This window comes from Myzus persicae, unplaced genomic scaffold, assembly GCF_001856785.1.
Source record: "Myzus persicae strain clone G006 unplaced genomic scaffold, MPER_G0061.0, whole genome shotgun sequence".
NCBI lineage: Eukaryota > Metazoa > Arthropoda > Insecta > Hemiptera > Aphididae > Myzus > Myzus persicae.
Window position 1 is genome coordinate 58,675 of NW_019104118.1, and position 18,985 is coordinate 77,659.

At 28.7% G+C, this 18,985-nt stretch overlaps 2 protein-coding genes and 1 pseudogene across 2 annotated transcripts; all 3 read left to right on the forward strand.

Annotated features, from left to right (window-relative positions):
* Positions 1 to 3,246: 3,246 nt before the first annotated feature.
* Positions 3,247 to 5,395, forward strand: LOC111038913 (KRAB-A domain-containing protein 2-like). The gene is made up of 2 exons (XM_022322189.1): positions 3,247 to 4,753; positions 4,949 to 5,395. Exons 1-2 carry the CDS (start codon positions 3,668 to 3,670, stop codon positions 5,393 to 5,395), a joined length of 1,533 nt encoding a protein of 510 aa, XP_022177881.1. The 5' UTR covers positions 3,247 to 3,667.
* A 1,917-nt stretch (positions 5,396 to 7,312) lies between these two features.
* Positions 7,313 to 8,513, forward strand: LOC111038921 (annotated as a pseudogene).
* Positions 8,514 to 12,823: 4,310 nt separating this feature from the next.
* Positions 12,824 to 14,182, forward strand: LOC111038916 (E3 ubiquitin-protein ligase MSL2-like). The gene is made up of 3 exons (XM_022322192.1): positions 12,824 to 13,585; positions 13,652 to 13,900; positions 13,974 to 14,182. The coding sequence occupies exons 1-3, from the start codon at positions 13,019 to 13,021 to the stop codon at positions 14,091 to 14,093; spliced, it is 936 nt and encodes a 311-aa protein (XP_022177884.1). The 5' UTR covers positions 12,824 to 13,018; the 3' UTR covers positions 14,094 to 14,182.
* The last annotated feature ends 4,803 nt before the right edge of the window (positions 14,183 to 18,985 follow it).

Below are 18,985 nucleotides of genomic sequence, written 5' to 3' on the forward strand. Positions count from 1 at the left end.
TATATGTATTCACTGCACTATCACTATTATTAATATTAATATTATGCTAGAACTAATACCTTAAATTTAAATTAATATTCATGCTGAAGTACCTCCGATGGGAGGTCTCTTCATTCAGTCTCTTCTGTCTATTTTTTTGTTTATGTTATTATCAATTAAGCTTATTGTTCAATATTGTAACAGATAGTGTAATAAATAAAATTTTGTTAAAAAAAAAAAAACTTCTGAAGTAAATAATATAAATCTATATTTTGTGAATATTTCAAGCGTCCACCGGTTGCCGTTATAAATATTCAGCAAAAAACGAGTAAAAAATCACGTTTGTTGTATGGGAGATCCCTTAAATATTTATTTTATTTTATTAATAGTATTTGTTGTTGTAGTGGCAATAGAAATACGTCATCTGTAGAAATTTGAACCTTCTAAGTATCACGGTTCATGAGATACAACCTGGTGACATACGGATGGACGGACAGCGAAGTCTTAGTAATAGTGTCCCGTTTTACCCTTAGGGCACGGAACCCTAAAAAAGAATATCGTGGTGTAGGTTTTAATAGCCATTAATATACATACACGATTCAGCATAATTTGAAATGCGACGTGGCCAAAATATAATTTAAATTTGGAAAACTTTAATATTTTTATAATTGAGACGAATAGCGAACTAATATACCATATACCCCACATAATTTTGATAACTTTAATATTTTTATAAGTTTTTTAATATGTGTAATTAATTATTAGGAAATATTTTTTTTTATATTTAATGAATTTTTAACTAAGAAAATATTAACTGTTTAAATAGTTGTGTACAATATAACTGATATTTTTTATATTTAATGAATTTTATTTTTTTAATTTTGATTAAGGTTCCTACTACTAAGGTCATTATTATTTTATTTTATGTATCATATTATTATGTTTATATTTTTATCATACCATTAAACTATATTATATTTAGCAATTGATTAAGTAGCATTCTAGATGGAAGCACTTGCTCATATTACTAACCAAACAATTTGATAAAATTAAAGAAAAAATTTAATTTGTCAAAAATAACAAGAGTTATATGGCAACGTTACATTTAAAATTATGCGGAATCGTGTATATAAATATGAAATTTGCGGAATCGTGTATGTTTATCAATGGCTATTAAAATCAACACGACAAGACAACGTTTTTTAAATAATTCCTGTATGGAATAAGGTCACTGTGATGAAGAGTAACCAAAACTTGCCGATATAAATATCAAGAAAAAAGCCCTAACTTGATTCATGTCATTGTTCAATAAATTTCAACCACCATTTGTGGCTCGTGCTAATACTAAGGTGGTTTTATAGGGTGTCTGTAGTCTGTATGTTATGTATTCTCAATTATGTATATTAGATGATAGAAAAATCATACCATATACAACCCTGGTCTATATTGTGTTGTTTGTTATGAGGGTCAGCATTTAATAGATAAGGTCCTTGGCAGGTAAGTACACGTCTGGTAGGTTTATTCGAGCACATCAATGTTGGAACGCTTGAACTGAGCGTCGTCATCATAAATACACAGTCTGTGTCCAGATACCCTTGTGCCCGTACGGATAAAATGTACCCAGCCTTTTAAATATTCGATAGCTATTTTTAAAATTTATCTTTTGTAATATTTTATTGTACATAAATCTATTAGGTATAATACAAAAGAAATAGTAAGTGAGTTTTGTTTCCTTATAATTTTTATAAATTGTTCTTTTTATGTAAAAAATTTCTTTATCATTAAGTTTTAAAATACTGCAATAAAAAAATTAATCAGTTTGCCTACCTTCGGTGTCTCTTCTTTATCGGATTCATTGTTCATATACAATTTTAGAATTATGTTTAAAATTTGATAGTGTCAACATTTACAAATACCAATCGAATAATTATTTCGTTATATAGAAACATCAGATTCATAATTTGGTGGTAAATTTATGTGTATTTAACAATGAAGCTCATGGTTCTCAAAAATAATTCGTTAAATGGAAGTTCGTTATATGGAAGTTCCACTGTAATAAATAAAGGACAATATTTTAACCTGACCATTAATGCTCAATGTTATGATATCATATTGGATGTCACAATTAATACAGTACTCTAAATTGAATGAGTAACATTAAATTGTATATTGCTAATATATTCATGTACCTATATTTTATAGTAACACATATATATATATATATATATATATTTAGGGTACTAGCTGATCCCGTGCACTTTGTTGCCCGTTAAAAATGCCAATTCCATATGAGACTCGATGGTGATAATGCGAGCAGTATATTACGCCTACCTGCTGTGTATAACTGAAATAATATGTTTTATATTTATTTTGATTGCGGACACGCCGATGAGCGGCTATAAGCGCAACTCAGCCACCTTGGTAGGCGATGTGCGACAATTCAATTGTATGCATGCTTACACCTGATCTGCACGATGAACCACTGCAGGTAACCAATAAACAAAAAAAAATAACTATTTCTACTAAATATATTTATAATATATACAGTAATATATTATATAACCAATAGCAACCGTATTTAAACAAATATTTTCTTCGTAAATCTTAAAATCTCTGTTTGAGCAACTCCCCAGGTCGAACCTATCGGGTCCAATTGTGAATCTAAACCATTCAGTATTGTGTCTTGTTAGATTAGTAAAAAAAAAAAAATAAATTAAAATTGCACTCGCGCAGTTTTTCTGTTAATGCCAACAACGGAAAATGGAAAACGAGCTCGTAATAATCCAATAATCATATTTCAAATAGATAAAACATAAATGTATCTCTACTATCGACTATTGCGTTCTATGTAGAGAGAATATTACGGCTATAAATAAAATCAAACGGAATAAAAAAGATAATAAAATTATCACTTTACAAAATTTAAACTTTACTTTTTACAGTGAAACATAATATTAATACCTAATATTCAATACACGGCATATTTTTCCATGTTGAACCATTTTTTTGGTATTGGCCGGGGGCCCCTTTATTTTAACGATTGATTATGCCATATGGACAATTTTATAAGCTAAAGCTTGTTGTAGCTTTTTCAATTCAAAAAAACATTCCGGAACTCAAAACATAAATCATCAAAAAAAATTTTTAAAAAAAGGGGTTTTTCCAAAAATTTTTTCATAAAAACCTTCTGGTTATTACGAACAATTTGAGCCAAATCGGCCCAGCCGTTTTTATTGATGAATATTGTTATACATTTTTGGCTCCATTTATATATATATGTTACGGTCAAAAGCCGAAATCGGGCAAACCTCAGAAATGCCCGGGCAAAACGCGAACTGCCCACAATCCTTGGGCAAAATGTCATATTTCGGCTTTTGACCGGGCAAACCTAGTTATGACCAACCTCATTTGGGCAAAACCGTATACTGACTTTTATCGTAATGGCAAAACCGTAGTGTCTTATATACGTTCTATAATATTAAATATAAATAGTGATTTTTGTCGTACGAATTTATTACGATTATAAATGACCCCACGTATCTTGTTAATTTATCGTTGTTATCGTATTTTATCAACTCGTTACCTATATTAAAGGTACACAAAATACACCTTATCTAAATGATACAATATTGTACCGTAGTTACTGTAGTTCGTATTTTTGTGAGCTTATATTAGTACGTCTTTAGCAATGGCTAACGTAATGTGTGTGTCTGATTTTAAAACTAAATTTGAATTAAAACTTAAAGAAATTACAAAAAGTGAATGCAGTGCTCTAATAAGCGATACAAGATATGATGAACTCATAAAAGAGGTAGAACAAGCGAAGGTCAATTCCAAGAAAACAACGAGCGAATACAGGAGACTAAATAGATTTGACGTACTCACAATCGGTGAGTCTAAAAAATTAATAGTTCCACCAAGTAAAACCAATGGTGACATTATTTATTTTGTAAAATGCAATGAAATGTTCGATATATTACACATGGCTCATATAAATTGTGGTCATGGTGGTCGAAACCGAATGGAGCATTCAATAAAACAAAAATACAAAAATATTACCAGGGATATAATTGTATTATATTTACAGTTATGTGAAATATGTAATAAAAAACACGCTCATCCCAAAAAAGGTTTAGTAATAAAACCAATTTTATCTAAAACTTTTAATTCTCGTGCACAAGTCGATCTGATAGATATGCAAAGTAATAAAGATGGTAATTTTAAATTTATCTTGGTTTACCAAGACCATTTTACTAAGTTTGTTTCTTTGCGACCTTTAAAAACAAAAACTGCAAGCGAGGTTGCATACAATCTTATAGATATTTTTTGTATATTTGGAGCTCCGTGCATACTACAATCAGACAATGGTAGAGAGTTTGTAAATCATATTATAAATGATTTAGTTCTAATGTGGGATGGCTTAAAAATTGTACACGGGAAGCCACGTCATTCGCAAAGCCAGGGGAGTGTTGAGCGAGCTAACCAGGACATCGAAAAAATCATTTATGCTTGGATGGAAGAAAATCAGTCTAGAAAGTGGAGTGAAGGATTGAGATTTTGTCAATTCGCCAAAAATAATGCTTATCATGCTGGCATCAAACAACCTCCATATGAAGCTATGTTTGGAAAAAAAGTTAGTCTTGGATTAAAAATGTCATTTTTACCCAATGATATAATTAATAATGTAAATGACGAAAATGACTTACTTCAATTTGTAGAAAACGAAAATGAAAATGAAATGGATGTATTAAATGGAAATGAAAATGAGATGGAGGTATTAAATGAAAATGAAAATGAAATGGAGGTATTAATTGAAAATGAAAATGAAATGGAGGTTTTAAATGAAAATGAAAATGAAATGGAGGTATTAATTGAAAATGAAAATGAAATAGAGGTTTTAAATGAAAATGAAAAAATTTTAGTCAACCTATCTGAACAAAAACAAAATTTTAAAAAAGCACGGGAAAAGGCTACTGATGGATTAGTTGCGCAAGCAAAAAAAATGAAATTACTGAGTGAAAATCTATTTCCACCTCTAACAGTCGAAACGACAGTGAAAATTCCAGTGCCTTGTGTTGATAGAGGAAAAGTCGATGCGAATAATGTGTTAGGTGTTATATTAAGTGTTACTGATGATGGATTCTATAAAATAGGAACCAAAAATGGAATTTTGTCATCACTTTATGCCAGAAACCAAATATTTCAATGCAAGGAACAATTTATTAGTAGCAATGATGTACCGAATATCGAAATACCACTGAGGACTGCTAGTACTCAAAATTCATTAACTGGAGGACAAGAGTTTATTTTTTGTTCTTGCAAAACTAAGTGCACTACGAGACGATGCAAATGTAAACAACTAAATATTTTGTGTAGTTCTAAATGCCATGGTTCTAATATGTGTAGCAACAAATAAATAAAAATATTATTTTTTTATTAAACGAGTACTTAACATCATTATATTTTTATTATTATTTAAGTGTATTCAATTATATCTGTACAATATTTTTTATTAATTATTTATTTTAACATTATACGAGTACGTAATATTATTATTATTTAAGTGTATTCAATTATATCTGTAATCAATTATATTTGTATTTAATATTAGCGAACGTATGTAAGACACTACGGTTTTGCCATTACGATAAAAGTCAGTATACGGTTTTGTCCAAATGAGGTTGGTCATAACTAGGTTTGCCCGGTCAAAAGCCGAAATATGACATTTTGCCCAAGGATTGTGGGCAATTCGCGTTTTGCCCGGGCATTTCTGAGGTTTGCCCGATTTCGGCTTTTGACCGTAACATATATATGTAGATATATCAGCCAAATGATAGACTTGACATTGAAATTAATTTTTATTTTCATTGTGATAAATTTTAATAATTAAACGAAACGAATAAAAATATAAAAATTATAGAAATAGAATTAAATAGTAATTTACTTTTTATTAGTACTGTTTACTATTTAAATGCAGCATCTTGGATATTCGAAAATACATCGATACACAATCATTAAGCAGCGTTCCAACAAATAAATTTGTTACGAATTAAAAATCTATTTAACCGTAATGAAATTATTATTTGAAGTGTGACTATTTAAAAAAAAAGTTATTGGGTGGGAAATATTAATCAAGGTATGGTGTTTAATAGTTGTGTAATATTCTTTATTTAATAGTTTATATTTTATACTTTTGAGCAAACAGGAGCTTTATTTGATATATTTTGCGACTCGTGAGCTAGGAGCAGTCTCCAGCGATGTCTACTTGCGGACGCCGACGCGTGGACGACGGGAGTGGTTACGGCCTGTGGCGTTGCGAACTGAACATATTCCAGAGGTAAGTAACATAAAGCCCAGACTCACCCACCCACCTACTATAAACCCAAATAGTAGTGGTGAGGGGGTGTCTTAAAAAAGTAGTGTTGAATTTGTATCAACTTTAACTTCAATAATTTAGTGATTGAATATTAGTATCTTACTCATATATTTATAGTAAAGTATTATATATCTATATAATAAGAAATTATCTGGTGCTGATTAGTGTATCTATTCGTGAGTCACGAAACCCACCCACCCAAAACTTGAAAATCCCAGAGGCACACAACAAAAAATCACTTTTTTTGACTTAAGAGCTACGTTGTGTCTAACCGAGCATCAAGTAATATTACGAGATCTAAATTTTTTCGATCCAACCATCTCATTTCCAAATTTCGTTATTACTTATTAGTCATTAGTCGTCGCAGTCGTTGCCAGATAGATTGACAAGGCGGCTGCGGTGGCTGACAAACCCGGGGGTTCTCCGTACTTGGATGTTAGAACCAAATAACAATTATTGGCTTAAAATAGATAATATAAAACCGTATTATTATATTAAATAGTTTCCATATCATATTAATCAATAAGACAATAAATATTGCTATTGTCAGCTGAGGTCGTTTATCTAATACATTTGTGATAATTAATTATACTTAAATATAATCTAAGATAATTCTATATTAAATCCTGATATTTGGCTATGGAAACATTTAACATTAAATATTGAAATGGGTAGGATTAAATTTGTGTTTTTTGATTTGATGATTAGAAATCAAAAAGTGATTTTGTGAAATAAAAAAAATCATGTTGCACATTTAATGAAAAGAAACTTTATTAGTAATGATCTCCTAGATTATGAATATGACCGCTAGATCGCATTAAGAGTGACTACCTCCAATTATTTTCGTTCGACGCGCAACCAGTCTATCTTATACCTAGCATTACAGTAAGACGCCAAGTTCTCGATATGATTAGGTTATCACGTTCCTATTGCCGAATCAAAATTTTGAGTTGTGCCATCAATGACCAAAGTACTTTTTCATTTTTTACTAGATTTTTAAAGTTTTAAATATGCCAACTACTTGTGCAGTTAAAGGTTGCAAGAACAGAACGACGGACAAAACTTTGTCCTTTTATCGCTTTCCCAAACTCAAAAAAAATGCAGCATCGGACATCCAAAACTTGTCCGAAAAACAGAGGGATGCTTGGCTAAAGTCGCTAAAAAGATATGATATTGCGAATAAGAACGTTGATGTTATGCGTATATGTTCTACTCATTTTATAAGAGGTAAGGACTTATATAATTTATCAGTTAAATGTATTTTTGTATATATTTTTGTATTACTTGTTCTTTAGGTAAACCTGCCCACTGTACCGATGAGAAACATCCAGACTGGTGTCCTACGATTAATATGGGCATCAATGGTAATAGTTGTAATCAATCATTTCATGCTTTAAAATAGGAAATATTAGTTGTATATTGTTAATAGAAATATAATCATATAGCATTGAATAGCTTACAATTAACAGTTTAATAATAAAAAAAATATTTTTATTTTTTTGGTAGTTGTATAGCTTTATCTAACAAATGTTTGATTTTAATAACAAGTTACCTTTTTAATTGTAATTATAAATTAATTGTTTATAGGTGCAACAACACCATAGCGATATCAAAGAGCTACTATTTTTAAACAAGTGGAATCGACACCAACCAGTTTGTTTCCGAATGACTTGGAACATTGTACTGTTGTCGCTGTTGCTAATTGTAATAATGTAATGAGTATGGATACAAATATCAAAACAAGGATGTCGACTTCAAAAACTATGACAATGGTTAGAATACAGACATTTGAACAAGAAGTAGTTAGAAAAAGTTCTGAAAACAACCAACTTACTTCAGAAGTAAATTATTTAAATTTAAATGGGGATAGCTTTAATGGTAGTTCTAAGATGTTACCATTTTATACTGGCCTAGAGAATATTAATCTTTCTTTTATTAATTTTAGAGGAAATTGTACCTACACTAACTTCTAGTAATCGAATGTAAACTAAATTTTAAAAAAAACTATTGATAAGTATGTTTTATGAAATTAAGGTAAAAAATGTGATTTGTTGATGTAGGTTATAGGCATAATATCACTTGTGCTGTACTGCATCAATAATTTTTTGTAAGGGTTTAATTTTTTTAAGAGCATGTATTTAAAAACCGTATTTATTGGTCAAGCAGGGAAACAATGCATTATCTTGTGCAACGTTTATTTTTAATGCTTTTGACAACTCAGTTGCGATTATCATTGGTTGCTTTGAAATTGGAATTGAAAAACCCAGTAATTTAACAGCTAAAGCACAAACTTGGTCCTCTTACAAAAACAAAAATACATTTAAATATTTGATTTCTGCCACACCTCAATAGGTAGTATCATTTATATCTGAAGGATGAGGCGGTAGCATAAATGACACACACATAACAAATTAAAGATTAGCTACTATAGCAGTAATATTAGTCTACTGTCCTTAAAATTGTTATAACATATAATTTGAAAACATTAATATAAAATTAAGAATTCTTCATAAATGTATTGTTTAAATGTTATAATCATAGACACTTTTCTGTGCTCACCTCTTGAAATGATTAAGGAATTGATTCCCATTGTTGGGCATAGGGCTAAACTTATTTTGAACTTAAAACAGCGGAAAACGATAATTCAAGGAATACCAAACATGAATTGCAGACATGATATATACTGTAATATTTTATTTAAACATTATTAAAGTATAATTAAAATATTCTCATATTGTAATCTAATCTAATATATTATAGACATTACTTAGTAATTTGTATTTTAGATTAATCAATCACTATCATCCTCCAGTGATGTTATTAATGATAATTTATTAGAACCTAATGGTACCAACTATTTTTAAATAGATTCTTTTAAGGCTTTTTTTTCTGAACATTTTGACAGTTAAATCATCAATTTTGGTTCTTTAATTATTAATTATTTTTTTCATCACTGTTACTTTTTTTAAAATAGCAAAAATGTGTATTCTTTGATATGTATCTAAGGTAATATGGTATAATGGTATATTAGTATAAGATTATTATTTGTATAATAATATTAGAAATCCGTAATTTCCTCATATTAAAGGTGGGTACCTACACCTAATTTAAGTGCCAACCTATATTGATATTGACTATTTATCGTAGTATCTTGCAAATAGCTTATTTTAAATCATAATTATATTGATCATTAAGTAATTCTTGTTATTTTATTTAAGATTACTTCCAGATGAATTAAAAATTGTCAAGAAGTGTTTGGCATAGATTAAAATACCAAAAATATAAATTATTTAAAATTAACATTGTTCAAGAGTTCACTCATTTAAAAGTACAATTGTCACAGAATAGACAGTCCAATGCATCCTACATGGCTGAATATCTGGTATTTAAAAGACCTACAGGATATTTTGAGTGTTATATATTTACTACAATAGGATTTGATGGGACATTTTATGCTTATGAAGTCAAAACCCATGAATTAAATAGTTCTATTTTCTAAGACTCATTAATTTCTCCTACACCAGACATGTTAAAAGTCTTGTCATACGAAACAAATAATGTGTCAGTTTGTGATCCTTTGTAAATTTTGTAAAATATATGTATTACAGAATAAATTATTATCATTACTTATTATTTTGTGTTATTAAAAAAAAAGAAATGGCATTTTATTTTTTAAACTGTAAACTATGTGCCAATAATCAATATACTATATTACCATGTATCATATGATTCAAATCAAGTCAAACTTGATATAAAAGTCAGTATTAATTTCTGGTCAGGTGGCACTGCTGGAAGCCTTCCTATTAATGTAATTATATCAAATTATGTATGTCAACACACTAACTCATTATACCTTTGTCTCATATAGAAAGTAAATATATTTAAAATAAAATAAAAAAAAGCAGTTAGTATAATTTATTTTAATTGTAGAATATGAACATTTGTATTGTATAATTTGGTGAATTAATTTGCTTTTAATTTCAAACATTTAACATATTATGTATAATTTATTGCAATATTGAGGTATTAGTTTATTTTTTATATATATATATATATGAATATTTCAAATTAAAGATTATATTAAAATAGATTATTAATATTATGTTAAATAACTAATATGTAAATGTAGTGAATATTTAAATAAAATAAATATATTTTTTATCTGAATTTTGATAGTCGGTGTATAAACTAAAAGTGTTTTAACTACAACAAACCAAAGTTAATTTAAACTTACAAAATATTCCGTACATGTAATCAGTTAATGGTGCAATGTTAACGATACAAATACTATAACGGTAACTCAAAATTGCGTACCAACAAATACAAATTTTAGTATTGACAACAAATCATAGTTTGTGAATTGTAAGTATGTAAAACAAAATTTACTTGAATCAATACAAACATGCCCAGCTATATGTACAAAATAGTGTGATGTACTAAATATTCAATTAAGTTACTACAATTAATTATTTTGTACATGTGATCAAATTTATTCAGTTAACCTAACCTATCGACGGTGTCTCAAACTTCAGAGTTAGAAGCCTATATCGGTGGTTAAATATCAGAGTAAACACACAAATTCTGCAACTATGGAACTTTTCGTCGACGGTTATTATTTATATTTAACAGTGCACAAAAAATTGTGTAACATTATGAAAATTAAATTAAATTAAATTAATAAGCAATTTCAATGAGGTTTAATTTAAATAAATTTAATCTAACATACACAACAATAATAAATAAAAGACAGTGTACTAAAGACTAAACTGACCATTAATGTAATGAAATAATGTTGAATTTTATAATTAATATGAACTACATTTATTGAATATATTGTATTCATGTACGTAGCTATATTATAATAATTATATAGCTACGTACAAGAATACATATTCAATAAATAAGCTTTAAGTATCATACTATTATTCATAGTATTCATACATTCTGCAACTATGTAACGTGATATAAATACAGAACTGCCCATCATTGCCATTCTGAATATTATTTATTTAATAGTGCATACAAATTATATAAGTATTATCAGAATGAAATTAAATTAATAAGCAATTTCAATGAGGTTTAATTTAAATAATTTAATCTAACATGCATAATAATAATAAATAAAGACAGTGTACTAAAGAATAAACTGACCATTAATGTAATGAAATAATATTGAATTTTTTTAATTAATATACCCTACATTTATTGAATACATATTCAATAAATAAGTTTTAAATATTATACTATCAATAATCCATAGTTTATATAATAAAAATATTAAACAAATGAATTCTGCAGCTATATAATACAATTTAGCTACATCGACAGTTTAGTCCATATTGATAATTAAACACAAATAATTCTGCAACTATGTATTGTGATATAGGATACGGAACAGTTCATCAGTGGCCATATGAATGTAATTTATTAAATAAATCACACAAATGTCAATGATGTACACAGCTATTTGTTTTCACATAAACTGTCCATTAAAATACACATATAACAAATTAAACACAATTCTGTGGTTAGATTTAAATAAATTTACTCAAAAATACAAAATAATAAATAAAAGACGATATTTTAACCTGACCATTAATGCTTAGTGTTATGATATAATATTGGATTTCACAATTAATACACTCTAAATTGAATGAGTAACGTTTAATTGTATATTGCTAAATGCTAATATATTCATGTACCTATATCTTAATTACTCATATAAATATATATATATATTAAATAAATGAACTATTCATTTGATGCAGAACCACATATTATTATTATGCATAATGCATAATGTGTACCTATGCAATTTAAATATTTAAGTTTTTTTACAACAGAAATTGCAATGTATTTGCATTCAATAGCATGATATTTGCATCTATTTTGTTAACTATATGCAATAATATTAATAATGGTCAGATCTAAATGCCAGATTTCATCGGAAGCAATGCTTAATGCAGTATTTGCTGCTGAATACAAACGGCTTAAATCCTCAACATTTTCCCATCCGAAAGCATCTGAGTAGGTGTCCCATAGGTTTAGGAGTTAGACAAAATTCGTAGGGTTGGTTCGTGAGGGACTGACTTGCAAGACATTCGAACACAGATTTCGAATTTACATTTTTATACGTACGATGAAGCCGGAATAGCCGGAATTGAGACAGAGAACCGTATTATTCAATTGCCGATTATCATGGCTGATGTGAGATTTCTAGACTCTGAAACTAGAATTTCAAATATTCCCGCTTTCGAAACGAGACCTCCAACCCTTATCAACAATAATTATCACCTCCTAAATTTTTGTTTTTTGACCTCCAGTGACGTGGACAAAAGTAACTTTTATAAGTCATTTTAACGACATTGTCGTCTCTATCACAAGCCCCCTGTTTGGCGACAGCGTGTTTCCGAGTTTAAAATAGTATTCGGCTGCACTTGTTACACGTCGTCGTTTGTTTTGTATAGCTAGCAGTTGGCAACCATGGGTAAAATTGTAAACAATATTCTAATGATAAAAACACCGACTCTACGTTTACTGATTGCACCCGCAACGCCGTAATTCGACTAATACGGAATACAAAATACTGACGATTATAAACAATTACAAACCACGTTTCGTTTTGGCGCTTTAATTTAGTAAATAGTAAGTGAATTTTTATAAATGAGTGCGATGGACATGATGAAATGTTACTTATCAACTAACCGGATCGTTCTGCAAGCCAACAGCACGGATCCGTTGACCTGGCAAAAATTGCACACATTTTTACCATCTTTACATGAGCATCTATCTTGTCGGGTTTGTCATAAGCTGCTCGACCGACTGAATCCCTATTTGGGCGGATATGCATGTACAGCGTGTGTGGATCAACAGACAACCGAAAATTCGTCTAGCACGATAATAGAATGCTACAAGAAATTGTGTGCTTACATACATAGCTCATCATTTTACAAAGTTATGTGCACAAGAGTTGAAGACAAACTGATAGTCGAATTAATAACCGAAGTTATTGGTTTATCTCGATCAGTTAATGGCTACAGTGGAATGGTAAATGGTGGAGTGATTAAAGAAGAAATAAAAGAAGAGGACACAACTTTATTAAACTCATCAGATATTCAACTACCCATAGACAACCAAACATTGGAGGAGTATATTGACTTACAAATATTTGATGAACAAGAACAGAGAAATCAAGATGAATATGTATTCAACAATATTCCTGAAAAGAAGGTTTGAATCTTATTTTTTATTTGTACTTAAAATATATATCATTTAAAATATTGTACGTTTTAACAGCAAAATGAACGTGGTCAGGGCTGTCGATGTGCTACAACTACTACTGACAAGCTAACATGTTTCGGACAGAGATGTCCCTGTTATATAGAACAAGAACCTTGTGATCAATGTAAATGTAGAGGGTGCAAAAATCCTAGACAGAAGAGATCCAATAATGATGACAACTTAGAAACAGATATAGTGGGTCGGAAACCAGTGATCTTAGAACTAATGTCTTCACTCGAGTCTTCACCCAATAAAAGCAAGCTGGTAAAATAAGAAAATTATAAAACATATTTATTAAAAAATGAATCATAATACTAGAAAATATATTTTGTTTCAGGCATTTAGTTCTTATACAATGAATGATATGTTACCGTCTTCTTCACACAGTGAAAGTTATGATCAAAATGGGACTGAACACAAACTTGAACATGCAAACTCTATTTTCAATTCTCCTTGAATAACCAGCATTGACATTATTAAAATGGAACTAGTATATACATATATATTACAATAATTTCATGGGATTAATTAAATATATTATTTATTTTAATAATTTATAAATCATAATTATCTGTGTGTGTAAAAAATATTGTAGTAATTAATTGTATATTATTATAAGGTCAATACCTGTTTATGATATTGTAATTATTATAATGTGTTATAGGCACATATTTGTTTTTGATAATGATAACTCATAAATTAAGATCAAACTGTAATTACAAACTAACTATTTGTCTTTTATAATAAATATTACTCTGTACAAATTAATGATAAGGTACTATGTTATTATTATCTGTGATACCTACTTTATGATTTTGTGATTTATTTTTTAAATAAATATCAATATTTGCCAGTGTAATATCAATAGAGTTATAACAACATTATAGTATTATGTTAAATAAAGGTTATAGAAGAATAAACAAATACACTAGCCGATATCATAAAAATACATTTTTATACTCTTTGGGTAATCTTTATAAATTCATACTGTATTGACATTGTTTTTTTAAATAAAAAAAGTGTATTTGTAACTTACTGCTGAACGCCCTTTCCCATTTGCTTACAATGGAGTAAATATCCCTATTTTTTAATATTCCTACTTACAAGAATCGTAGAAAATAACTATCTTTTATTTCTCTTTTTAAATGATTAAATAATAAAATTGAATACCAAGAAATATTAGAAAAAAGAAATCTTAAAGCAAATACCAACTTTACAAGATATAATGATTTATTTACTTTAGAAAATAAAAATGCTAATTATTCTTTTTCCTTCTTGATAATTTTACTGATATCCAATACAAATTCAGTAAAATAATATTTGTTTTTTTAACAATGTGAATGATTTTAAGTCAGCTTAATTATTTAGTATACTTCTATAAATTATTTCTTTTTCCCACTCTCTCTCCTCTCTCTTATTTGGTACTATATTTAAAGCTTTTTTAATATAAGTTATTTAACTATATTTTATTTGTATAAACATTTTAATTGTTCACTGTTAACTCGGTTAAATTAAAATTATATTTAATATTTTGTAAATTCTACTTTTATTTTAGTCTTAAATAATAGTATGTTATCGTTAAACTAATGTTCATCGAGTTTTTGTTAAATTATCCATATTAGCTATATTGCTATATTACTACTGTAAATGAATGTATTCCATAAAGTAATAAATAAATAAATTTGTAAACTCTTTATGACTTTATGTATTCTTTATGAATTCATACTGCATTGTACTAACTAAAAACTTTGATAAGTACATTAAGCATTATCTACAGTGTCTGAGAGGGTTGTTTGAGGAAAAATTTTTAAAAATTTTTTTTGTAGATTTATAAAATTAAAAAATGCATTACCACTTTGGGATGGTAGACAGAAGTGAAAACTTCTACTTATAAATTTTTAATATTTAGTTAAAATTAATGGAATTCTAAACCCTATTAATTTGTCATCAATACAACCTTAAGCGATTGACAAAAATTAATGTTCTTTGAGTGGTTGGTTTTAAATAATGTAACGGTTTTTTGGACGGGTAAGCAAGTCTACTTTGCATTGGTCGATGCATGTTTTTTACATTGTTTACATATTTTAATGTATTCGATATTGAAAACCTGAAAAATTCATTAATATTGTAAGATATTTATTCTCATCAAGAATTTGATAAAATTGAAAAAGTGCTTCAACTGATGCAAAGTAAACTTGTTTACCAATTCAATAATGTCTACATTTTTTAAATCTTACAACTAGAAGTACTTAATGTTTTGCCAGTAGTATATACCTATTTCACATTAATAAATCAATTTTTGTGAACAATAATTGGAACAATGATTAAATAACATGAACAATTATAGTATCAATGTATTTATTTAATAGATATTATGTATCTAAAACAATAATTTTTTTAATTGTTTAAAAAAAAAACAATTAAACAGGCCTATATTGTGTACCGGTAAATCAATATATTTTATGTGAATCAAAACCATTTAGCACTATTCTAACATGTTTATAGGAGATCATACTACCGTACGAAAATTACTTGAATCTATTTGTAAGTTACCTATAACGTGAAAAAATGATACATTTCCTAAAAAATCTATTTAATCGTAATGAAATCATTATTTTACGTGTGCCTATTTCAAAAAGTAATTTGGTTAGAAATATAAATCAAGCTATCGTGTATAAAAGTTTGTATGCTTTATTTATTGGTTTATACTTATAAGCAAAAAGGAGATTTACTTAATATATAGGGTTGCGACTCATGAGCTAGGAGCCACAACGTTTGCTGGGGACGTTGGAAATATAATATGGGCGTTAATAGAACATTATTTATAAAATGCTTACTCACTCTACTATAATAGAATAAAACCATTACTTATTACTACATCTTATAATTAGAGCAAGGACTTTCATGCACTAAAAAATTATCAAATATGCATTTAAAATATGCACTTATGCATCAAAAAATTAAAAATATGCGGTTAAATATGCCCTTAAAAAAATTAATTATATTATTATTCTATATAAATTTTAACTATATTTATATTATTAAATTCATTTGGAATCTGTTTTGAATATTGGATACCATTTCTTCATTTATTCTGCACATAATAAAACAAAAAAGGTATTTACCGACCATTATTATCATTTCAAAATAACATTTATCTTTATCATCTTTATTAGTTTATAACAATTGTTGACCTTAGTTCATGAAAAATGTTCACCAAAGAGCTTGATTTTCGATAAACCATCAAAATATGCACTAAAAGTTTAAAATATGCGCCTTAAACCAAAAAAATGTCCAAATATGCAAAAATATGCACTAAAAGCTTTTAGCTTTTGGTCACAAACGTTGTGAAAGGTATTGTGTACTTACTCTGCATACGTTTAACTAAACCATAAAAAACATGCAAATGCATGAAAGTCCTTGCTCTACTTATAATGTATAAGACACGCAGACAGGGGTTCCCAACTTCCCCCCTCAAGACTACATGACATATGGCGTTCCAATAATCAATATGTTTCATATAATCTGTAATTTTTTCTCATACTCCGAAAGGCCTAAAGAATTTGTAGGGAATGTTGCACAAACTTTGCTGAGGATCAGCTATTTCAGGTCTATGAAGTCAGGGTAATTTATGTTTATACTTAATTAGTATGTATAGACTTATAGCTACTATTAATACCAAAATAATATAAACTACAATAAAATTATGGTCAGGATTTACAAAGATTTTAGCATCGTTGTACATTTTTGACAATTCTTTTAATTTTTTGACATCTTGAGCCATCTGTTCAAAAGTCTTATAAAATTTTCCTGTAAAAATTTGTTTGGAAACAAGCGTAGTTAATTATTTTCTGTAAGACTAAAATAGTATTCGTTATAGCATCGCTTATCGCCGAGCCTATGGTTCAATAATTAATAAATTACCTTTATCTTTACGCATCTGAAGTGGAACATTATGAAATAGGTTAAACCGAAGGTTTGACAATAAAGGAATACGGGTCGCAATTACGAGTTTCTGTCGGATACAAACTACGCTTAACTTGGAGGTTCGAAATAATTCAGGAATATATATAAGTGAGATTCAGTTGTGATTAACTCTAGTACAGATGGCAGTGGCGAAACTAGGGGGGGGGGGGGGGGGTTCCCCCCCCCCCCCCCCGAAATTTCTAAGAGGCTTAATTAAAAACAACATACTGAAAATTTCATTTAGTTGTAATGTAACTGATATTCGAAACTGTATGGACACAATGCAAGCTATATGTAACTTTTTTGGCTATCCTAAAAGACAAAATGTACTCAAAATATCAATTCAGAATGAACTACATGAATCAAAATTGAAAAAAACTAAAAATGTTTTGTCTTACAAGGTGGGTTGAGCGACATGACGCTGTACTTGTGTTTCATGAACTTCAACCTACAGTTGTGGACGCACTTAATGAAATATCTACTTGGAAAGATAATGAGACTTATGCTTTAGCTAACCAACTTAGTTCCTCCATCCATCAATTAAGGTTTCAAGTAGCCTTAATGATATTATTAAAAGTATTTTCAATAAGTGCTCCTTTGAGCAAATTTTTTCAAACTGAAAACTTAGATTTAGAATCTGCTCTAGAATTTGCTGATATGACTCAATCAACCGTAAAACAAATCCGTGATAACGCTGATGCTGAGTTTGAAAATATATTTAAAGAAGTGGAGGATGTCTGTAGTAGTTTTGACATAACTGTTAGTGTTCCAAGAACAACAAGTCGACAAAAAAATAGGAGTAATGTTATGAATAATAATCCAACAGAATATTATAGAATCTCAACCAACATTCATCCCATTTCTTGATAATTTTCTTGAAGGACTACACGGACGACTTCTTGAACACAGGGCCAAACTAAAAAGTTTCAACTGCTTATTACCTAAGACCAGCAAACAAATATCTGAAGAAACGTTTGAGGACTTCAAAATTATGTTCAATTTTCAAACTGATATATTAAGCAACAGCAACAATTTGACTAGCTTAGAAGTGGGTTATGGTGAACTTAAAATGTGGTATAACAGTTGCACATTCAAATCACCAAATTTGTCGTCAACAATAACAGAACTATTTTTCCATTGTAATCCTGATTTTTTTCCTGTAATCTCAAAGTTATTGCAAATATTAATTCTATATCAGTCACAACAGCTACTAGAGAGAGGTCTTTTTCATCCTTGTGTCGATTTAAAAATTATCTCAGAAATACTACTGGTCAAATGAGACTAAATGGATAGGCAGTCCTCAATATACACCAAGATATTAATGTTGATCCATCGATGATAATTGATGAAATGGCTAAAACTTCAAAACGAAGACTCAATCTT